We start from the raw sequence: 24,239 nt of genomic DNA, 5'->3' as shown, positions 1-24,239 counted from the left end.
GCTCACCTTGAAGGCCAGCCTGCGCAAAGAACCCCGGGGGCATTTCCTGCTCCATCCCTTCAGACTAAAGAGCTGTTTTCTTTCCCATTTGCCCTCTGGCCAGGCGTTTTGCTGTTAATGTTCCATTCTCTAGAGTATAAATGTTGATTTGTATTTTTAAGTCGGTGTGAGGCTAAGAGCTCACCCAAATCCTGAATTAATCTGAAAGCCAGGTTAAGAGAAAGCTAATATTTACCTGGTTTCATTATGACTCTAAAATTCCCTGTTGAAAGGGGGACGGTCCTTGAGCTGATTAACAATTCTGATTGTTGCTTTTCACATGTGGCGGGGACTGTGATGATGTGTCTTATCTCTGCAGAGAATTTGGTTGTTAGCGGTGAGAACTGTTATTCTTTCAGGCCAAATATAAGCCAGATATAGGTTTAAGAAGTAATTGTACCTATGGGACTAGAAAAACTCATGTTGGGTCCAAGAGTGTCTGTGTTTTTGTCTTGCTTTCATTCCTTCCTGTGACTGTTAACTAGGAGAAACAGGCTACTGAGGAGACAAGTTCCTGAGAGGCGCCCAGCCTAGCCCATAAATAACTTTTTCCCCAGAGGGTACAGGTATTATCTAACCTAACAGATATTAGTCAGCGATCCCTGCCTATTGAGATCTCTTAGGAACTTCTTTTAACTGTGCTTCTCTTGGCCTTGGATATCCTTTTTTAAGTTTTTCAGCTTATGTCTCCCGTCTGAACCTGAAACACCCACAGGGTTGATAGACACAGCAGTGAGTTAAATTAATCCTTTACATCTAGATCTCTTCTGGAGCTTTGGGAACCAAGTTCTATTTTTATATCCTTATGATGAGCCAAGACTGTATGTAGACCTGACATCTGCCATATACAGTGATATAGAGGTTGAAAACTAGACTATTAGAGATGACACCGGCTACTGAAAGCACGGATCTGAGCTCCGTTCCTTTCACTGATGGACTGCGTGACTTTCATCATCCCCTGAGCTCAGCCTTTATCACTGGGTCTGAATTAAGGATCTTGGTGCCATCCATACCTTGTAGGAATGTGATAGGCAGAGCCAGACTTGGATGCAGTTATGATTTAAGAGCAGCATTTCTTGCCTCTATCATGGCGTCCTCTGGAAGCGTGTGTATGGCATGGGGAGGGGTGAGCAGTGCCTTCTCAGCTGTTCTGGCAGGGTCCTCTTTTAATTTGTCCTCCCTCTCAGATCTACCTCTCCCTTCTGATCATCTTTCCACACCAGTGCCGATCAGCACTTTTCAGGGGCCATTTTGTCCAACATCTGAAGGTCCCACAGCTGGTTCAAGACCCACTTTGGTGATCTTTCCTTTACTTGTGCAGCCAGTGGCATTTCTGTGCAACCAGTATGAGCCCCAGTAAATTCTGAATTCAAAGTCATACTGGTTTTTCTCTCCTAATACTTGTGAAAGTACTCTGTGATGCAGTGTCAGCTGACTCCTGCTGAAGACCCAGGGCAACACAGTCAGTTCAATGGGTGATGGTCAAATGTCCAATTGCAAAGACTTTCGACCTAAAGAGTATTCTCAGTCCACTTCTCTCCATCTCCTACTGTATTTTTATGTTTATGTCATCTAAAATATCTTTTACAATTCTTGAATCAATAGCATGACTAATCAGTTCATGGCATGTAGTACCTTTAAAATACTTGGAGAATAGGACCTATGGTAGAGAAGTTCCAATGTTTAGTAGTGTTTCACTCTAAAGAGGCAGACACCAATGTCATCTTCTCAGGCCTTTACCCACCCAGAACCAGTCGCTCCCCACTCTATCCCCTGGCACTTACACATACCTCCATTTTAGTATTTACTACATTGTATTACAAAATAAAGATAAAATTTGGTTTTTAGAAAATCAAAATGAAAACATAAAGAACTGGCTTGTGAACACCCTGAAGACAAGGACAGTGTCTCATTTAGTCTTCTATTTCCAGCATCAATTCAAACGTCATTAATGAAAATAGAATATTTAGCACCCTCAATTCAAAATTGAGATATTCTTTTCTTGTAGTATGGCTCACATATTTGTCTTTTGATGATATAGTCTACTTCTCTGCATGCCATATCCCACGCTTAAAAACAAATTATTGTAGCCCTGACCAATTGATGGTGGGTCTTACAGTTGAATGAAGTGGCTGAGGTACACAGCTGTCCCTGAGCCATGACAGCCACAGTACTGGTTCTTCCTGTTGTTCTTCTAGCGACACTGAAGGAGCTCATCTCACAGACAATGATCCGCTGGGCCCAGGAGGACCAGATCCAGGATGCAGAGCTGGTCCGGATGATGTTCAACCTCCTCCGGAGGCAGTACGACAGCATCGGGGAGCTGCTACAGGCACTGCGGAAGACCTACACCATCAGCCAGGCCTCCGTGAGCGACACCATCAACCTGCTGGCTGCCCTGGGCCAGATTCGCTGCCTCCTCAGCGTCAGGATGGGCAAGGAAGAGGAGCTGCTCATGATCAACGGGCTGGGGTAGGTCATTCACGGTTAAGTGCAAGTCTCTCGAAAGAGCTTCAGGTGAGAAAACTGGGTTACCTTGATATATGAGTGGCCTGGAATCAAATCCCATAAAATCTCTGTGTGCCCTCATCCTGATTTCACTCCTTATGTGATTATATCCTTGCTAAATCAGTCACCTTTGATAACCTGACAGACCAGACTACCTGCTACTCAGGGTGAAGGGACATTGCTAGAAGAAGTGGAGAGGAGTCTTAGAAAAGCAGTTACTTAGTTTGAATCTGATGACAGTTGCCCCAGGGACGCAATGAAAAAAGTCAGAGGAAGGGACAGCATGTTTAGCCCAACAAGAGAGAAACCTTTTGAGCGACTGAGCTTTTGACTGGAAATCTTCTGATACTTCCCTCGGAAAAATTGCCACCTGAACCCTCCTTTTTCTCAGGACTAACCTTGAGAGTCATTTTTGTCAGTTCTGTGAGACACCTTTACCCATAACGATAGCTTGTGGCTTCCCTTAGAAGCCATGTTGTCAAAAAGATAGCATTTTCAATATCAAGATTTCCTTTAATTAGGTGGCATAGCACTTCCATTTTGTGGATGAGAAAACTGAGGCTCAAAAAGGTTCACTGACCAGCTCACCACTTGACTTGATTAAAATCAAGAACTAGAACTTCAGCCTTCCTGCTGCTGGACGATCCATCCCACGGCCTTTGAGCCAGCAAACTAAAGGAGCATCCATCACCAAGGCCCAGAAAGTGGACTTTGAGGATGCCCGGTGGGGTCGGGGGCATGCAGGCATTCCTCAAATTCATTTCCAAAGAGGAATCTTATAATAGAAATGAAAAGACTTATGGGAAGAGAGAAAAGCTCCAGAATAAGCCTCTCACCTAGCCCTTGCTGTAGACATAGCAGCAGTAAAAATTGGTGGTGTCTCCTTTTAACAGCTACAACCCTCGGACGAAGGGGTATGAGCAGAGAGGAACCACCCTGCAGGGGATTATACAGCCAAGTCACAGGCTGCTTCTCTATTTTGATTTGCCTTCAGCTTTATTATGTGAATTTGCATTGAATGTCTTGAAAACATAATTCATTTTATATTTTCTTATTGATAATTTCATTGGTTTTTGAAGACTGCTGTCCAAAAATGTCATTGGTACCTAACAGACAATTACCTTAAGAAAAAGGTGCAGCTATCATTAAGAAAACTGAAGTACTACAGAGAGATAAGCACAACAGAATTAAAAATAGAAGACCCTGAGTACATGGAGGAAGAGAAATCTAGAGATTTGGGCTGCCTTAAATTATTGTCAGCAAAAAGACTAAAAGACAACTATTTAATACGTTATTAGAAGGAAATGTCTCAAAGAGAGAAAGCAAGTACTTGGTAGAAATAAAAGAGCACAAAATATTCCTATTAGCTAAAAAAAAAAAGACACTCCACATATATTCCAGCTGACCCAATGCCACCTTATTATCTTTTCAGCCTATCACGTGTACATTACTTCACCCCTAGTGTGTTTGTGTATTTGTGTTCTCATCCCTGAATTTTCATAGCGTTGAAATAAGCAAGTGCTGATGTCTCTCTCCAATCCCTACCCTAGAGAGATAATGAACAACAAGGTGTTTTACCAGCACCCCAACCTCATGCGAGTCCTCGGCATGCACGAGACGGTGATGGAGGTGATGGTGAATGTGTTGGGTGCAGAGAAATCTCAGGTAATGCTACAAGGAGAATTGAGCCAGAACTTGACCCCTGGGTGGGGGCACATGAGGTGACGGGTTCACAGCCACATGGCTGGTGTCCATGGCCTCAGTTACTCTTCCCAGGGAGAGAGAGGGACATGCACAAAGCCGAGAAGGAGACAAAAGCTGGGATGAGCTGCTGAGTGGAATCCAGAGAGCGTAGGAGCTCCGGCTCTTGAAGCTTGGGGGCTTTTCTAGCTCATTCCACTGGGCTCTGCAGCTGCTAAGTCTACTTCCTGTACTCTACAGCCCTGCACCTTCCAAGATGGAATTCCTCTGGGTTCCACTTAGGAGCCTGGTGTGTTTTGTGCTGTGTCAGGAGAAGGCTGTTCTAAAGGAGAATGGGATCTTATAACGATCCTGGCCGTGTTCCCTCAGGAGTGTGCGTTTCCTCTGTGAGCCAAGCTCTTGATGAAGTCGGAATTCCCTGCCAGCCCAACCCCCCACCCCCCATCAGGAGCCTGCTGTCAGAGGGAGCTCCTGCTGGCAAGGGGGAAGGAGTGAGGAGCGGGCTCAATGGGCATTTATCCCAACTGGCCTGGGGTCCTCCTCAGAGTTAGATAGCTTCCACAGGCAGTAGATGGGGTATGTTTTCAAATGTGGGCAATTACAGAGTGCCAGGGTCCTAGGAATGAATAATTTCCAAAGCAGTTCCACCAGTATTGACAGGTGGGGTTGTCACGGAAGAACAGAAGGCAAGCTCACATTCCTTGTCACTTACTTCCTTCTGATCCCTCGGGAAAGTGGACTCTTTCCAGAAGATCCCCGGAGCAAATGTCCAGATACCTCAGCAGGCAGGTAGACTGTAGGTTTCTTAGAGCACCCTCCCTGATCCTAAAGGGGGAAATCAAGGGCTTTCTAGGATCCTGAGCAAAGTTAACACTGCCACTATTTACTGAGCATGATTGGATCAAAAATAAGATGTGCCCAGGCCCTGGAGATGCTAATTACTTTGTTAAGCAGAGAAGCCAAGTACAATCAACAGTAATATAAGATGGCGTCTCAGTGCTAAAGTGTAAGAATCAGTTTACAAGTGCCATCGGAGCCCATAGGAGAGCAATTATCAAGGACAGAAGTAATCAGGGAAGGCGCCCAGTCTGAGAGGGTGATGCTCTCTGGGCTTACGCAACTGTAGGGACCAGCCTTTGCCCAGAGGACTCTGGTTTGATATAGTGCTGGGCCTTGTTTGTCTGTGATCATCCATCTCCTTCCTGAAATTTCCCATCAGGTTCTATCCACTCCCTTCCTATTCGGAAACGACAATAGTCTGGTGTAGAGTAATGCAATTTCACACGATGTCAGAGGATGACTTGATTCTTATTCGACATCTGTTTCCTTTGAAAGAAGAGATATTTCAGGAACTATAGTTAGCTCTCAGTATTTTGGGGAGCCTCTTCTTAGGTGTCCACTCTCTGTGCCTCCTGTGAATAAGTGTTGGAATAAACTGGAAGTAAGGAGAAAATTTATCTTCCGAACTATTCACAACTTGCGAGACTTCAACCTAAGACTCTTTGAAGTCAGACTTTCCAGAAGGGCCTCATGATAGACTCTTTTCTTTGACGCTTCCCACTTCTCCCTACAGATTGCTTTTCCAAAGATGGTTGCTAGCTGTTGCCGCTTCCTTTGCTATTTCTGTCGAATTAGCCGGCAAAATCAGAAGGCCATGTTTGAGCATCTAAGTTACCTGCTGGAGAACAGCAGTGTTGGCCTAGGTATGTCATGTTATAACTTCCACATTTGGGCTCAGAGGTTACACTTCCCCTACTGACTACTTAGGAGGGAAAGGAAAAGAAGCCACAGGCATGCTATGATATTTTTAAATATAAGAAGGAACCCTGCCTGATCTAAAAACAAGTGAAATAATGATACCATGTCTCTGCTCGCCAATCTAAGTAGAGATGTTGCTACCAATAAGCACTGGTGACAGATTTGTGTTGGCATAGTCACAGAGTCTTACCTTGTCTCTCTTGGGACCAAGATTTATGGGGACAGTATTTATTTATGGCTTGTGGTTTATGAAATGCTGCCTGAGATTGCCGATATAGTCTGGGGACACAGCTCCTCCCAGCCCACTCACCTGACCAGGGAGCAGTGCTAATGGGACCAAGGTCATGGATCCAATCCCTTCTTGGCAGCCTGGCTGCAGGCTGCGTGCCTGTCCCATTAGCCAACCAGCCAGTGCTTGCCATAGCCACAAGGCAGACTAGCCAAGAACAACTATGGATAAACAGTGTAAATCAATCACCACCACTAGAAAAGCAACTCGACATATACGCCTTACTCACGGTTCTGAATGTAAACCAACTGAATCTGTGGAAGACACAAATACATACATGAGCATGAAATCTGAAATCTCAGGTTTCCCATTTATCAAATGCAACCTCAAGCTACCAACCTTTTTTGTAAAATGCCACATGAAGTTTTTCTTAATTCTAGCCTAAGAACCAAACAAAGGAAAATCAAAGACAACATTGGTGACCTGATGTAACTATATGAGCTAATGCTGTGTGAGGCTGTTTTTAAACTCTAGGTGGTGGCTCCAAGAACAGCTAAGTCGTTTGAGCTTAGTTGGTCAAGTGACATCTCAGTCTTTTGAGTGATCACCAAATGGAGCCTCAAGAAGTTTCATGTTAGAAAAGCACTTGAAAATACGTGCTCCTGGCTGATGCTGTGAACCAATTTTCTGACTTAATCCATATTCACAATCAGTAATGTGTGGGGAGGAAGGATAGCAAATAGAGCTGTTCTTAAATTGGACCGGCAGCCCCCTGGGACAACAGTGATGTGAGCCAGGTTAACGTGTTTGCTGCCCTCTCCTGGCCATTTATGTGCTGTGCAATCTCAGCTCAGGACTGGGTGGCCTCTGTCCCTTTCTCACTCCTTCTCTCCTCCTTCCTCAGCCTCCCCGTCGATGAGGGGATTCACCCCGCTGGATGTGGCAGCTTCCTCTGTGATGGACAACAACGAGTTAGCGCTGAGCTTAGAGGAACCAGACCTTGAGAAGGTAACTGGCTTTGGGGAGGCGATGTGTTTGTTCCCTCCTGCTTATCACGCAGCCAAGCCGAGGAGAAGCAGACCAAAGGCTGGCTTTCCATTAGAGCCTCTTCAGCATTCGACGGAAATGTGGTAGAAAGTGAGTAACTGGCAGCAGTATGATACTTAGGACCAGAGCCTCTCCTGTGGGCGGGGATAGCCAGCTTCATAGACATGGATATGTGGACATTTGTGCTCTTTGTATGTGGAGGCCCAGCCTCATTGGTCTACATGGAACACTAGCAGGGTACCTGTGGTTCCTAATATAGTTCTGCGTTGTCGAATTTTTAAGTTTACATACTAAAGGAAGACATGACAGAAAACTGTATACACAGTATTCGGGTAAAGAATGCCCGCACGTGTCCTGTCCATGTATAAATGAGACACAATGGAGCTGCCCCACATTAGGATTGTGAACTGCACTCCTGGTGGTGGTGATGACTGGGGGCTGAGTCACCTACATCTGTTCCCCATCCCATCTGGGGACTAGTTCCTTGACTAGATGGCTGACAGGATTAACAATGAGTGTGGAGAAGAGTGGTCTAGTGGAGGGAACGGGGGACAAGTAAAAGATCATCCCCTCTGTGGTGGGTTTGGGAGCATCTAACCCTGTCGTGGGATCAGTGGGGTAACTCAGAAAAGAGATGACCCGAGGAGTGAGTAGAAGCTAATCAGCCACAGTGTTGGGAAGAGTGTGCCAGGAGTGGTTGAGGGTCAGAGAGGAGGGTATGGTGTGCTTGAGAAGCGGAAAGTTCATTATGATAATATCAGAGAGCTGGGGGCAGAGGGGGCAGTGAGGAGGAGCAGTGGGGATTGGACTTTATGCTACCATTACTGTTAATCAAAGAAGTTCACACTCATGCAGAATCACTGTGTGCGAGGTCCCACTCTGAATTAACTCCCATGACCCTCAGAACATGCCTTTTTGTTAGTGCCCTCAGTTACAGGAGAGGAAACTGAGGCAGACAGAGATTAGATAACGTCCTCAGTGTTATGAGGTTTGTAAGTGTCAGAGCCCGGATTCAAAAGAGTTTGGCTCCAGAGACCGTGTTCTTACCTGTTGTCTTATAGGACTTCACTCTAGAGTCAAGAGTGATGGAAACCATTGGATGGCTTTAAGCAGAGGAGCAACACAGTACAATTTGTATTTTAGAAAACACATCCTGGTTTCAATCAGATCTGAACAGAAACAAGACAAGCCCCCCCTACACACACACTCAAGTGCTATGCCCCCCAGCAGTAAACTGTGTGATAGCTGTTCCATAAATGCCGTGTATATTCACAGTCTCTACATCTAGTGGGACAGACTCAGACAAACCCTGTTATTCATACATTTAAACAGCAATGAATAACTCAGTGTTTTAGGTGGTGAGGTGATAACCGATGCCTGTATAAAAAAGTAGCTAATGATTTTCTTACAACAAGATAGTGCCGCAAGGTTTAGAACCCGTTACCCCTTCCTCAGCCACACTTTCTCTTTTGAAATGACACCACTCGACAAAGACCCCGAGCCTTCCTTAGAAGACATAAGATATCATACATGGAGGCCTGGAGGCCGGGAGAGGGGAGAAATGGGGCTTTAGGGAAATCTGTAAGGCGGATGACATGGTTTGCTGCCCCTTTTCAAAAGTGGTTCTGGCAGCTCAGCACAGGGCACGGACTTTATTCAGACCAGTATCAGGAAATTCCGCAAGTTTGTTTCCTGGGAGAAAAGGAGAAAGGACTGGTAAATGCTGTAGTGCCTCGCTTCTATCAATCACAACAGAAATTAGGTCCCTTAAGATTGAACAACAATAACACACACATACAGGCATTTATTTTAGTGGCCAGTGAAATGCCCCACACCTGTAACCCCAAAAACTCTGCCTAATTCCTGCCTTTATTGATGCTTTTCCTGACATTCTTAAGGCCAAAGCAAATCTAAGCTCCCAGCTGAATAGTATCTTGACTGGTTTAAGAAGGAAAAATTATGAAGATAGTTTCTTACTGAGTTTTGACTTAGATTCGTTGTTCTTGCAAAACGATAGAGTATTTGACATAAGCAAATCCCTGATTCATTTGACAAACGTCTATTGATACCTACTATGGGCCAGGCCCTGGGGATTAAAAAATCAAAAAGACACCATTCCTGACTTTGAGGATTTTGCAGCACAGTGGATTCTCCTCTTCTCCCTATTTACATAACATATCAAAGGCTAAATTAGAATAACAGCTGCATTGCAAACAAAGGTCTATTTGCCAGATTTTTTGCCTGACACCTTCTAAAAAGTAGGCAGTTTCTACAAGATGGCAGAGCTGAGATCATGTGATAAGTGCCTGATAATCTGGAAGCAAAGAGAAGACTACCAATCCTAGTCCTTAACTGGCCGTGGCCTCTTCACTAGCTACCCCAACCTTACCACCTTGGCTTTTGACTTGGGACAACTGTTGATGCAGAACTTGGTAGGGACCCCTGATGGGTCAAGGGCCCACTCAGAGTCAACCAGTGACTGAATATTTTGGTCTTGAAATACCATGGCCAAAGGATCATGACCCATCCAGATCCACCGTTATCTCCCAGATGCCCCCTAGTTAGGTCCATTTTTAAATGGCAGCTCCTTCTTGCCAGAAGAGAGAAAACTAGGGAACTGACAGCTCATGGTGTATTCCTACATAACAGTGACAATCAGTCTTGTTGATTACTTGCAAACAAAAATGAATTGGAGGTTGTGGTCTCAAACCTATTGAATTATTAACTTGAAAAGTCTTGGGCTTTCTCTAGCTTCTAGGGAAATGAAAGCCCTTCAGTTCCCAGAATTTTGCAGGCCTACAGCTATCTTGTAAACAACTTGGGCACTTACTTTTGTACTCTTCTTGGCAGGTGGTGACATACTTGGCAGGCTGTGGCCTACAGAGCTGCCCCATGCTTCTGGCCAAAGGATACCCTGACGTTGGCTGGAACCCCATCGAAGGGGAGCGCTACCTGTCCTTCCTGAGGTTTGCCGTCTTCGTGAACAGTGAGTCCCAAGTCTTCCATGCCATTCACACCTAGGATGGCATAATCGTGGGTACATACAAGGAAAAAGAGACCCTTTACATTACTTCCCATCCATAAGTATGATAGATTCTACAGGGATGGCGGCTGGCAGAAAAATCTCAGGAGAATCAGGCTAGACAAGGATCAAGAGTAGCATCCAGTGGACAGAGTACTGAGCTCTAGTACCAGATCCAGCAAGAAACTCACTGCATGGGCTTGGGCTTTTCACCTCTCTGTACTTCTTCTATCAGTAAAAGAGGGGGCTTATTAATACTTTCATCTCACTTATTTCACAGAGTAAAGTGCAAATGTGCCTCCAGATCCTTAGACTATTTAATGAATGGATGGGTGGGTGGATGGATGGATGGATGGATGGATGGATACATGGGTGAGTGAATGAATAAAAGTCAAGGATAACTGAATAGCTGTAAAATGTAACTAAACTCCCAGGAGAAAAAAATTGCTATGGCAACCCTAAAAATATATTCTTTTTAATGCAAGTCACCTCCCAGTTATAGTGATTTCTAAGTGTAAAAACTCCTTTAGTTGCACTAGTATAATGTGCTGAATATGGTATAAAATAAGTGGACTACTTTCTTGAAAATGTGCCTTGTCTCCCAAGATCCTATTATAACAGTAATTCACTTGTATTTACATTATAGTTATGATCCTTTTCCCTTCTCCCAGTTTGGAGTTCCAGGCTAACAAATCCAGCTGGGCTGGTTAAGTGATTGCAGTGAGGGATTGCTGCTAATAAGCAGTTGTGACAATAATTGTAACAATCCCTCACAATAACGACACGATGTGATCATTACATTCCCATGTGCTTTTCTTGTCTCCCTTCACCCCCATCCCACCTGCTTACTTTCCTACACCTAATACACTCTGTTCTTAATATTTGAATAATTTCCATTGTCCTGGTTTTTCCCCTTTCCCAATGGTGTCACAGACCTTGAGATGTCTGTATTTTGTTCCCCTGGGACTCATCCAGCCAGCTTCTTAATCACCGTCTTCTGCTTTGCTCTGTGTATTCCTCCCTGTCCCTCTATCTGTTCATCACCAGCTTTGCTAAGCTCCATTGACCTCCTCGCAGGCCAGTTTCAGAGTATCCTCTAATTGTTTCACTTCTATCCAAATGATTGCATGTTCAGAATTAATACAGAGTTGCAGTAATAAGTTGCGGTCTGTGGTAATAAATAGAAAATTTTTTGTAAAGTTGATTTTAAGGATTCGTAAGGCTCACCAAATTATATAAATAAACTGTATGACACAAACTAGATCAAGATAGGACCAAGTTATTCCTCTTGGCCACGTTCACGGTCAAGATCAAGAGCTTTAGGAGTCATTTAGTGGGACTGTCTACCTGGGTTAGGAAGGGAAAGGAATCCACTGGCTGTGCTCCTGTATGGACTGCCTGAATTGCAGCACTTGCTTGCGCTGGTTGGGTACAACTGTTTTGAACTCAACTCTAGACCAAAATGTTTGATCCACCCCCTTTGCTTTCAGGTTGTTTTATGCCTTTTTAACATATTCTGTACAGTGCAGTTTCATAATGCAACATGCTCTAGCAAATTGCCCCATCAGTAGGAAGATATGTGCATTTTAATTTAATGTTTATTGTGTCTCTATATTATAAAGGCCACGTTTGGTTTTGGCAAAGGATGTGAGCTTCTGCTTTCAAAGAATTTACAGTCTATTAAGGGGAGTAAATGTGGACAGAGGTCACTATAATAAGTGGATTAAGGCAGGGACAGAGTGCTGAAGGGCTTCGTGAGGGAAACTCACATCCTGTTGAGAAGATCAGTAAAGGCCTCGTGGAGAAGGTGATGTTAGAGATGAGCTTTGAAGGGTCACATTTCCAGATGCAGAGGTGCAGGAGAGGTGATCCAGTTGGGGAGCAGCACGAGCAGAGGCCTGAAGGCTAAAGTATTCTGTGCTCAGGAAACACAGTGATCTGTCAGTCAGAGGTTGGGTATTTGGATGACAGTGGTAAGAGAGGACGTGTAGACGGTATGTAGTCAGCTGTAATGGGGAGAAAACCTAAATGCCAAACTGAAAAGTTTAGTCACGATTCAGCGTGCAGAGAACTGGGGGACCTTTCTGTCAGAAGAGAGACTGATGGGAACGACTGGGAACTTCTGTGCACAGGTTAGGATAACAAGTTTCTGAATTATAATGGTGGTGGTAGGAGTGGAATGGAGGAGATACATTTGAAAGAAATTACATAGACAGAATTTATAAAACTAGTTGGTGGTAGTGATGATTATGGTGGCTGGTCCTGGGTCTGTTGAGAGAAGAGGAACAGAAGTCATTTTGAAGCTTAGAGATTTAACTGTATGGAGAAAAGAAATTAGGATGTCAGAAGGAGAAAATGGCTTGAGATGGAAAAAAATGAGCTTAGTTGGGTTCAGGTCATATTGATTTTGCAATATGTGACCCCCAAATGGACATACCCCTAATTAGAGTTATAGGATAGAGATCAATCAGTCAACAGATTGGGACTGAATAGACTTGCAGATCATCTGTAGTTGAAATGGTGGAGTTGACTTGCACAGGGGAGAGCATGAAAAAGAGTTATTGGAAAGTATGAAAAACACAACGTTAGAATCTTGTTGAATACCTAAAGGAGGAGAAAGAATGGCTCAATTACAGCAGAGTGATATGGAAGTTTGGGCTGGATAATGGAATATCTTGGGTTCAAATATGGCTCTATCACTTACTAGCTTTGTGAATTTAGGCAAGTTATTAAAACTCTCCTAGCCTCAGTTTTTTAATATATATAAAACAGAGATAGTAATAGTATATACCTCATAGTGGTGTTGTGAGGCTTAAATGAAATAATCCAGGGAAAACTTATATTGGTGCAGTAGTACCATGGTGATACATAGTAAGTCTGCAGTCATGTTGTCGTTGTTGTTCATGATCCTTACGAGAGTATTAGGGCATTTGTAATGGGAAGAATATAAATGGATTCCTTCAGATCTCAAAGCCCTTGATAAGTTTTTGTGTCCAAGAGGTAATTAAAAAGGACTTCCTGGCCACTTTTCTGGCCTCTGTTCAGCAATAAAAGATAAAGGTGTTATAGGCAGATGATGGGGGTAGTCATGGTGGGTGATGGTGGGGGTGGTGATTGGTGATGATAGTGATGACAGGATCTGATGGTTGAGTGGTGGTCATAGTGGGTTTTAGGGGTGGTCAAGGAGGGTGGTGGTGAGTGATAATGGGTGTGCTGATAGTGAGTTGTGGGTAGTGATGGTGGACATGGTCATAGTGGATGAGGATGGTGGTAGTGGGATATGGTGGTTAGGTGGTGGATGTCATAGTAGGTTGTAGGAGTGACTGTGGTGGGTGGTGATGAGTGATGATGGAGGTGGTGTTGGTGAGTGAAGAGGATGATGGTGGTGATGATAACAGCTAACACTTACTGAGCATTTACCATGTGCCAGGCACTACTTGAAACACTTCTACGTGTATTAACTTACTTACGTTATGCAAGAATCCAATGAAATAGGTACAGTTATCTTTCTCATTTTATAGATGAAGACCCTGATGCTTAGAGGGATTGAGTACCTTGCCCAGAATCACACAGCTCATAGGATGTGAGGCCAGAATTTGAACTGGAGCAATTTGGCTTTAGAGGCCAAACCTTAAGCACACCATTATGCAGGATTGCCTGGGTAGCAGTGTCTCCTTGATAAACAAGAAGAAACAGCATTTTCTCCTTTGAGCTTGTCAGAAATTGTGACATTATTTAATAACTGTTTGGTGATGATGTTTTTTAAAAAACAATTTTAAAAGCCAAATTAAAAGCTCCTGCTATATCAAAATAATAGAATGGGAAAATTCTTTTTAATGTCATTTTACTAGCCTCTCTTAATGTTTGTATTAAATCTTCTTAAACAAGATTTGTTTTTAAAAGAACTTCTTACAGCATATAATTTTCTCCACTTTATTTTTATTAGCTTGCTGGGGAAGCCTTGACTTGTGTTTAACTCTTGAAGAGTTGAACAGGAGTTGAGAAGCTTCTATTTACCCAGCAGTTGCAAACTCTGTAGCTAGTCTAGACACAGATGTGTCTGGGTGTCTGATTAATTCCTTCCTAATGTAGATTCCAAGAGGGAAAAGATTTCTTACCAATCCACAAGAAGAAAGGAAAAGTTATTCTGTGCTTCCTTTGAGTCCTTGGGGTGTTTCAGTGATATCTCCCCCAGGCTACAAACTTAGTCATGAGGAGCACATATCTCCTGGCTTTGCTGAATCTGTTTCCCTAGGCAGATTTATCATCAGTGGCCATAACTGGGGCATCCATCACATGACATGTGAGGAGTATATGAGGGGCTGTGAGAAGTGACAGGAGACATGCTCTAGAAGTTCTACCCTGAAGTCACTTACAAGAGAAAGCAGAAAACAGAGCAAACCTAATAGAATTATCAGAAACATAAATGGAATAATTACTAAAAACTCTGTAATCAAACACACCTACCTACAGAGTGACACATGTGACTGTTGGCATGCCAAAAATAACAGTGCTTATTGGACTCTGGTGGAGTGAATCTTGGAATGCCTGGGGAAGAAAGCAAGTGTTGAATAACATCTGGAAGAAGGAAACGGACATGCTTTAACAGAGTAGTGTGGGGAGAGCATACTGATGAGCCCTTGAGCTGGGAGACAAATCTTTTAAGATGTGTCAATTGTATCTGATAAAGCTGGAAAGAGTCTTTTAGGGTCAAGATCACAAAGTAGCATTTGAAGGGCATGGTAGATATAGATGCTTAACAGAATCAGCCGGTTCATTTCTGTTCATGTATTCAGGTTTTTAGAGTCAAAAAGGATGTAATAACCATTCTTCACTGTGAGTGGTACTGAAGACATGGGATGGATAGGATTAAAATGTGTAAGATGTTGTTCTTATTCTCAAATTTACAATCTGAGGAAATGGACAACCCAGGCTCTTGTAAACAAAGGCTGATATTGGTCTGGTAATGCATTGATGGATAGTCGCCCTCAGCTTTCCATTCAATCATCTCAAACTTCTACCTTGATGTTACCAAGACGCTTGAGCATACAGGGTTAGATAATTCAAACATAAGGCCCTGTTCTTATTAAATATACAGTCTACTGAGAAAAATACAAACAATTAATTAACTATGCTTGTGTTCAATGCTTAAAGAAAGAGTATGGGGTGTTTGAGAGCACCAGATCCTCTGGGGCTTCCAAGTATAAGCTGGTCCTGAAGGATGAAGTGGAGTTACCTAGGTCAAGGGTTATGTCAAAGGAATGGGAAGGAAGAGAGCATTCCAGCAAAGGAACTTAAAACAAGGACTGCAGTCAGAATATAGAGAGTAAGAAAAGCGATGGGCTGAAGGTAAACTCATTGCATCCCTACTAATCGTCCCTGTGGTGAGAATCACTGCTTCAGGGGAAAACGGGGAGAATCAGTCCATTTCTATCCAACTTCTCAGGAATGTTGAAAAGAAGGTAGTAATGTGAAGACAGTGTGGAGAGGCTTTGAGGAAAGGCACTGTGAACATTCACACTGTTATTAAGCTCATTATTCATTTTGGAACTCAAGCAAAAACATTGTTGTAAGCCCTTGGGCAAAACTAGTTTGCTTCAGATCTCTGTCTCCCTTGAAAAATGCCCTCAAGGTCAATATTCAGCTTCCCCCAGTGAATTCGGTTGGCAGTCCAGCTTCCTGAGCTACAGGTAATTACGAAGAGAATGTTCTCTCTCTTCTAATCATGCCATTCTCTCTACCTTGTGAAGCCTTGGGAAATTCTTTTCCTTGCTCCCCTCTTTAATTAGCAGCAATGGTTGCACTTGAGTTCCTTCCTCTTGCGGGGTACCCTCTGCATCTCCCACAGGCATCCACAATTCAGTAATCAAGGGATGGCTTCCTGGATGAGTTGTGGCAGCCAAGCTAATTAGCTTAGATCTGAAGATCTGAGATTTGGATAAAATAAGGCTAATTTGGCAAATAAATTTCAATAGCAAACTCAATGTAGAATTTGTCTGGTTTTTCAAATTCTGTTGTGCATTGTGGTCCGTGTCCCATCAATCTCCATGGCACTGATCACTATGAGAAGAGCTATGTTGAATTCAGCATGCTGGTAAAGACTCTGGCTGACCCACGAATGTTTCCATTCTGAGGTGAAAGAATCAGAGTATAATATTTAAATAAGCTAGATTAAAAGGGTTGTTTTTTTCTCCATTTTCAACACTTAAAATTTCAAAGTTTTAGCTTTATTATTCTTGAAATGAAAAAATGACAACTGAGAAGGTGGATGTATGTGCTACCTGATAAATTTTGGAGGCCAACATTTAAAACTAAAGAATTTTGAGTTATATCTGTGATTAAGCATATTTGCGTTCAAATATGTCGATTCCCCTGGTGCTCTCCTTTAAGTACCCCCACTTTGATTAAACTATATCAGGTATAATGTTAGGTTCCACTAAAAGGAAAGCATGGCCTTAGGACTTAGCATCATCGCTTTACATGAGCTCTTCTACAAACGGCACAATGTCACTCCACGTCTCCTTGGTTCTCTCTTCATTGATTCTTTCCACCACACCATTATTGTAATTATTTTACCCTTTTAGCATCTCCTGAGAATTTTCTTCACATGGATTCTGGTTTAATAAAAAATATATATTTTTTGATGTTCTACATTAAATGAAACTTGAAGAAAAACTTCTTTACAGAAATTTTAGTCTCCTTGAAGGATTTGGCTATAACAGTGAGTGTATGCTGATGGGCTATGTAAATTCAGTTTAATGAAAATTTTTCTGAATTGCGTTACACAATTTTAAAACTTACACTGGTATGTATTTACAATCTTAATTTTACCTGCAGTGCAAAAGGTTGAGTGCCAACAAAGTATGCCAGCAGGCCAAGCTCTAGACCAGGACTACAGCTGTGACATAGGGCAGGCTCTCCAGGGCTGTGAGACATGTCTTGTGTTTGAGTCTGAGTTTGTGTGATAGATGAGCACAAGTTAATTTCAGGCATTTGGACAGCAGGTTCAGCCCCTCTGATCCTCTGAACGTGATGGGAGAAATCTCTGCTTATGGGTTAGGCTAATGGACTCACTCTAAAACTAGAAGAGGCATGAGCATCTCAACAGGGCCAGTGAGACCCAGTGAGGTTGTGCAGCATGCATACACACACAGTGATTTGCTAAAAAGCTGGAATGAGAAGCCAGGTTTTCTGGGTTCCCATTCTGATGCTCTACTCACAGCACTTCTAAGTTGATTCATAAAAGTGTTCATTAAACAGAACTTATCTCCTGTGATGTAAAGTTTAAAATACATCTGTATTCTTCAATGCTCCTTCCTCCAAAAGATAGAACCTAACTCTTCTCCCTTTGAGTGTGAGCTGGACTCTAAATCACTTCTAATGAATAGGCTATGGCAGAAGTGACAATGTGTGTGACAAGGTTGTAAAAGACATCGCAGCTTCTGCCTTACACTCCCTCTTGGATCATTTACTCTGTGGGAAGCCAGCTGCCGTGTCATGAGGACACTCAAGCTGCCCTATGGAGGTCACATGGTGAAGGACTGAGGCCTCCTGCCAACAGCCCTGCGACTGAGCGAGGAAGCTGATACTCCTTGTCCAGTCAAGCCTTCAGAAGTCTGCAACCCTGGCTGATATTTTGACTGCAACCTCTTGGGAGATCCCAAGCCAGGACCATCTAGCTTAGTCTGATCTACAGAAACTGTGAGATAATAAATATTTATCTTAGACTGCTAAGATGTGAGGTAATTTTTTACACAAGAATAAGTAATTAATACAACAGTATATCAGGATGCAACCTCTATTATAGAGCTGAATCCTCCAAGAAATATCTAATGATTTTGTAAAAAAGTTTTTCTTCAGGTTCTGTCTAATAGACAATATAAAAAAAGTCTTGTCTTTGAGACTTAGTCCAGGAATAAATTCTCAGACACAAATTAAGATTCCATCTGAGACAGAAGGTTTGTTTTATGAAGTTGTTTGAACAAGCTGTAAAACTGCTTTTGACTATAAGTATTGGCTCTGACAAGCATTGGCTGTCCCTCTCTACATGTGACAGTTCCACTGCTTAATCACTTCTTCAGGAAATGAACCCCTGTCTTAGTTGTCTATGGTTCTTCCAAAAAGAAATACCAGCAAAATATAATTCTCCAACCTTTAGCTTCCCACAGAGCTATTTTAGGAATAACGGAGACAACTTTACCAAGTAGGTTTTCATTTGGATAAATGATTTCAGAAATACCCTGAGGTCCCTCCACACAAACCCGGTTGTTCTCGGGATGCATTAGACTCTGTGAGAATACAGCTCAGGAGCTAACATGTCACTTCTCCGGATGGTAATTGAGGCACACCAGCGTGAGTTACCATTTTACCTCTTATCAAGGAAGGAAAGAAATCCCTTTTAAGCACCCCTCATGTCATGGAGTTAATAAAGATGTAAAGTTATTTTATTCTCTGTCACTTGTGAATTAATCAGTAATCTGTGGCAGACTCAGTAGTGTGTTCCTTGCCCTCTGAGGGCATTATATATTCACTAAATAGAGTGAAATAATCTGAACAGCACAAAATCCTGAACTGAAAAGTAAGATTCTGTTCTATATTGGTTAATCATGATACTTCAAGTAAATAGATTCTGACCTAATTTATCAAAGCTCACCTTTCTCCCCATCAGTATTACCTCCTAATCTTAAGAGTGAGTGACAAGCTCAATCAAATACTGTTCTTCCAGCCTCATCAATTAGAAATAAATTCTGGGGTTGTCCTTTCCAATGAGAAGGTAATAATGCTTCTCTTCCTTAGGTGAAAGCGTGGAAGAGAATGCCAGTGTCGTGGTCAAGCTGCTCATCAGACGCCCAGAGTGCTTCGGCCCGGCGCTGCGCGGCGAAGGAGGAAATGGTCTGTTGGCAGCCATGCAAGGCGCCATTAAGATCTCGGAGAACCCAGCCCTCGACCTCCCCTCTCAGATTTACAAGAGAGAAGTGTAAGTGAATGGAGTTGCCGTCTGGCACCGATATGGTTGGTGAGCTCCCAAATATTGTCAGTGCATGGGTGATAAGGGAAGTGTCGGTAACTTCCCTCTAGTAGAGAAAGCACAGGTTCTTTACAGTTGTGGTGGAAACATTTTACAGTCACTTTGTCAAGCACATTGTTGTCTTGACTCTCCCAGTAACCCTAGAGATCAGTATCACCTTCACCCACTTCCACTTCTCCTACTCCACTCAGGCCAATTGGCAAAGTGAGAAGTCGGCAAGCTCTTTTTTTTTTTTTTTAATTTATTTATTTTTTTCCCTCAAAGCCCCAGTAGATAGTTGTATGTCATAGTTGCACAGCCTTCTAGTTGCTGTATGTGGGACGCGGCTTCAGCATGGCCGGAGAAGCGGTGCGTCAGTGCGCGCCCGGGATCCGAACCCGGGCCGCCAGCAGCGGAGCGCACGCACTTAACCACTAAGCCATGGGGCCGGCCCTCGGCAAGCTCCTTTAGCCAACACTGCACCTCCCTACAGCATCACCACGCGAAGAAGCTGTGTAGAGGCTGAAAGGCCTGGACCAAGCAGGTGTTACAGCCATTGTCTAACTCCAGCCTGTTCCCTTTAGTATTTTAAACTTCAGTGTCTCATCTCATACCTCACCTTTAAAAAGAGATAGTACCCTCCACTTCCTCTTCTGAAAGTGTTTTGATATGATTCCTTAGGTGAAAAAGAGCTGCAGAATGTGAAAAATCACAGCATTAATAACCTTGGTATTTAAAGGCTGAGGATGTAGTTGGTGCATTAGCGGATTGCCGTGTGAATTTCCTTCCATCATGCCTTGTAACCATTCTCTTTCTTTTATGACAGCCAGTAGACTAGACCTGAGAATCTAGAGAATGGTATAACCCAACAGAGGTAACTCTCCAGACAGTTGGCTTTCTTTTTGGCCACTAGTTCTGGTAGGTGATCTAGTAGAGCTAGAAAGAACCCAAAATATGAGCTGTCCCAATTTCCTCATGTAACATGAGAAAAACTGAGGCCCAGGGTCATATAGCTTGTTAGCAACAGAGCCAGGACATGGACTTAGCCCTCCTGACTCCTTGTCCAACGTGCAGGAAGGAAAATGGAATGAACGTTCAGGAAGGAAAAGGAAATGAATAGTTGGTGGGAGCTTTGGGGATTACTGTGCTGCTCCATGAGTATGTGTGGTCTACGTGATCAGCTCATGTCAGTACTCTGCCTTTAAGTTCTTGGGACCCTCGGAATGTCACAGACAAATATTTAGGTTCTTTGAGCTTATGAGTAAAACCACCTTGTTCACTTCTGGAGGGAGAGAAGGTATCCAATAGAAAGGATGCGTGATGCCTAGGATGAGCAAAATAAGTATTTCCGTATCATGTCTAATCACATGGCCACACCTGCCGGGCTTCCTCACACCTCTCTGTGTTGGTTCTCTCTCAGCAGCACAGAGGATGATGAATATGAAGAGATCGTGCACATGGGCAATGCAATTATGTCATTTTATTCAGCTCTTATAGATCTACTGGGCCGCTGTGCTCCTGAAATGCACGTAAGTGATAGAGTTCCCAGAGAGCAACTTTGAGCGCCTTGAAGCAAGAACACTGTAGATTTCCTGAATGTAATTTCTTCTTCTGTCTCTGGCATCTGCTAACATGCCCTTCGTTCAGTTCCTTTTAGCTAACATCAAAAGTACTTTCCGTCTCTGGTACCTGACTCTACAGCTTTCTAAGGAATGACTCCTGGGCAAATCCCTGTGTTGTGTGATTTCTCTGTGACACTAATAGGGCATATGCTCTTCATGTTGTTTCAAAAGCCTCCCAAAATTATGTTTCCATATGCCTCAATTTGGTCAAAATGTGACCAGATTGATTCTTGATTGTGGCCATCAGGATACTCCACTTGGAAACTCTTTTCTTGATGACCATGGTGTTAGGCACCAGGAAGGTAGTCTATTCCCGTGGTTCATGTTTGATTATTTCCCAGAGGTAAGCTTTGCAGACATACAAAAAGGGATGGTTCTGTTTTTATGGGATGTCTTCTCAGACTTCCAGTTTTGAACTAAAAAGTTGTGTTCTTCCTCTGCCCTTTTTCACCTCTGCTGGGGGTTGAGAGAGATTGACCTTATTTCACATAAGGTCTCACATATCATACAAAAGAGAGGAGATAATTGCTTCTTATATGACAACAGCAAAGATAGCCTTTTATATTAAAAATAATAATTGGTAATTGTTTAAAAGAACTTTTTGATTTGTTTATTCAGGGCTCAGATGCCTGCCTGCCTATCTCTGCAGAGCTCACTGCATTTGGATTATTCCAGAGCATCTACCAAAAGCACTTATAATGCAGAATGTTTGATATAAACAGTGGTATCTAGTATAGATGAGATTGTGTATTGGTCACTGCCAAGTTAACAATAGATGTATTTTTTTAATGCTAATGAAAGACAGAACCCATTAAAGTAATGGCTGTCAAACTTTTTGACCAAATTTTGACCAGAAGTATAATTTACATTGCAACCTGGTATACATATATTCCAGAAACAAAATGTACCCTTTCTACAGATACTGCACTCTAATATTTTCTATTCTATGTTAACCTATTTCATGCTTGTTAATGATGGTCACAACCCACTAACTTGATTTTACAACCAGCTAATCGATCATGACCTGTAGTTTGAAAGACACTGCATTAAAGCATCCACTCTCATCTTTCCTCGGGTATGTCATGGTCTTGTCAAATACACAATCTAGCCTGTTTCCAAATCCATCTGCAAGTGTTTAGGGAAACTATTCCAATATGGAAGAATCTAGGCTTAAAGTACTGTGGATAGACGAAGGTCTGAATCTTGAAAAAAGAGGCTGATCAGAATTTGTAACTTAGGATTCTAGTTCCTACTGAGATAAACCAGCCTTACCCTCTTGGGGCCCATCTTTCCATTTCTATGCCTTTAAAGCAATAAAGGAAACTTGAAAGGGAGTTGGGGGAAAACTAGGGTGTCCTACATTTTTGTGGGAGGTTGGTTCCCCTGATCACCTGTCATCACTTCAGAAAGCAAGTTACACAGTTTGCTTGTTCTCAGGAAGACGGGCAGCATGGGATAGCTAAACCATCAGAGCCCCATCTGGGAAGGAGTTCCTTCCTTGCTTACTGTCCCTCTGGTCCAACATCCCCTCCCCTGGGCCCCTGCTCTGTGGGGGGTGGGGGGGTGATGCCATGATCGCTGATAGACTCCCCTCTGCCCACAGGAATGAGAAGTGGAAGCTAGGGTCAGCGCACAGGCCTTCTCCTTTCCCTGGGGCCTTCGAGTATTATATCCCAGCATGCCATCCAGCTGACCTGGGGTGGATTCAATCCTGAGCTTGTGACAGTTCAGTTCCCAGCTGAGGGTTTGAGCCCAGCAGCATACCTGCTGCCCCACGTGCAGGAGGATGTGCACCTGTACACGCTGGTTGGCCCATCCGTGGCTGTATGGATCAGGTTATCCATCCCGGGATAACTCCGCTGAGAAGCTCAAGTTCACCCTGACATTCTCTACACCTCTCTTGCCTATCCAAGTCCCAGCGTTAATAAAACTTTTAGGAAAGTGAAATTCATAAATCATTTCTACATTTAGAGTCTGAAATTGTGGCCACATTGTCAACACTTGTGTCATGGCCACTGAGAGCTCCTGGTGCTGCAGTCACACTGAGGCTCACCAACAGGCTCCACATTTACTGCTGAGACTTGATACCCAAACCACATGACCGTTGTAATCACAGCAAAGGAGTCGAGTTGCTCTTCTTGGTCAGAGTTGTCCCCTTGGTAGCACTTTTAGAAAATCAAGAGAAAGCTCCTCTTTTTCCCTGTGGCCACAAGTGCCTAGACCAATTAGGGAAACAGAGGAGTGTACCTACCCTGCAGAGAAAACCATTTTACTGCCAGAGGTTTGGAGATGGGTGGAGTGGGGATGTGGGAACTTCCCTTATCTTACTCTCCAACCCTCCTTTGCAGCTCATCCAGACAGGAAAGGGGGAAGCCATCCGGATCAGGTCAATCCTGCGCTCCCTGGTCCCCACTGAGGACTTGGTTGGGATCATCAGCATCCCCTTGAAACTGCCCTCCCTGAGCAAAGGTAAGGGAAGCAGCTGAAGGCCGAGTCCTGCCAGTCTCCTCGGGGGCCGCTTGCTCAGGGGCCGGACTCCATCCACTGGCACAGTGCTCCTTCCAGGCTCCTACTTGCAGGGCAGGCTGCACGGGTGAAGTGTCTTACTCTTTTTCTGGTGATAATTTCCCTCCTTCTGGCTCCAGCCCACTACTGTCTCCCCTGCTCCCCGTACCCCTATCCCTTAAGTACGGATAGTCCAGACATCATAGTCTTCTAAACTCTAATCCTCTGGAAGGAGGCTGATGGAATGGGACCAATGAAAGCTCTCACCACAGCCTTCCTTCTCCTTTGCCTCTACGTCCCCAGATTGTGCAGCCAGCTGGAGCAACAGAAGGTTAGGGCCTGACACAGGCTCCCTTCTGCCACAGTCCTGTGTGCCTCACGGCCACGGAGCATAAAGAGTTTTCCCCTCGATGTTTCTTGTGACATTTGGCATCAGCCAATGTTAACTTTACAAAACTTACACTCTCTCGAAAGCATTCTGTTTCTCCATGTCTCTCCACCTGCTATCCAGGCAATTGCCTCCTGGCTGATGCAGGAAACGAAAAGATAGCATGACTGTTACAGTGTTCCAGAACTGGTGTTCCGTGCAACATTTTTGTAGGAAATATTAATTGGTATACCTGTTAACAAGGGGTTTGGAGTCACATGAGTTTGGGAAATGCTGTGGAATATATCACATTTTTTCCATTTTTATTGAGATAAAATTGACGTGTAACATTATGTAAGTTTAAGGTATACAATGTGATGATTTGATACATGTATATATTGCGAAATGTTTCACAATAAGGTTAGTTAACACGT

The 24,239-nt window shown here is 43.4% G+C and overlaps 1 protein-coding gene across 1 annotated transcript in view; it reads left to right on the top strand.

The window, feature by feature from the left end:
- The window catches only part of RYR3 (ryanodine receptor 3), a 269,878-nt gene that overhangs the window by 125,482 nt on the left and 120,157 nt on the right, over positions 1–24,239 (top strand). Inside the window, 8 exon segments of the mRNA XM_087429068.1 lie at positions 2,238–2,511; positions 4,098–4,212; positions 5,822–5,951; positions 7,140–7,243; positions 10,133–10,268; positions 19,101–19,281; positions 20,732–20,840; positions 23,282–23,402. Of these exon segments, the coding sequence (XP_087285194.1) occupies positions 2,238–2,511; positions 4,098–4,212; positions 5,822–5,951; positions 7,140–7,243; positions 10,133–10,268; positions 19,101–19,281; positions 20,732–20,840; positions 23,282–23,402 (1,170 nt within the window).

Source organism: Ceratotherium simum, chromosome 3 (assembly GCF_057802395.1).
Source record: "Ceratotherium simum simum isolate JZ-2026a chromosome 3, ASM5780239v1, whole genome shotgun sequence".
Taxonomy (NCBI): Eukaryota; Metazoa; Chordata; class Mammalia; order Perissodactyla; family Rhinocerotidae; genus Ceratotherium; species Ceratotherium simum.
The sequence above is the reverse complement of the archived record's forward strand: the minus strand, read 5'-3'. Positions and strand labels throughout refer to the sequence as shown.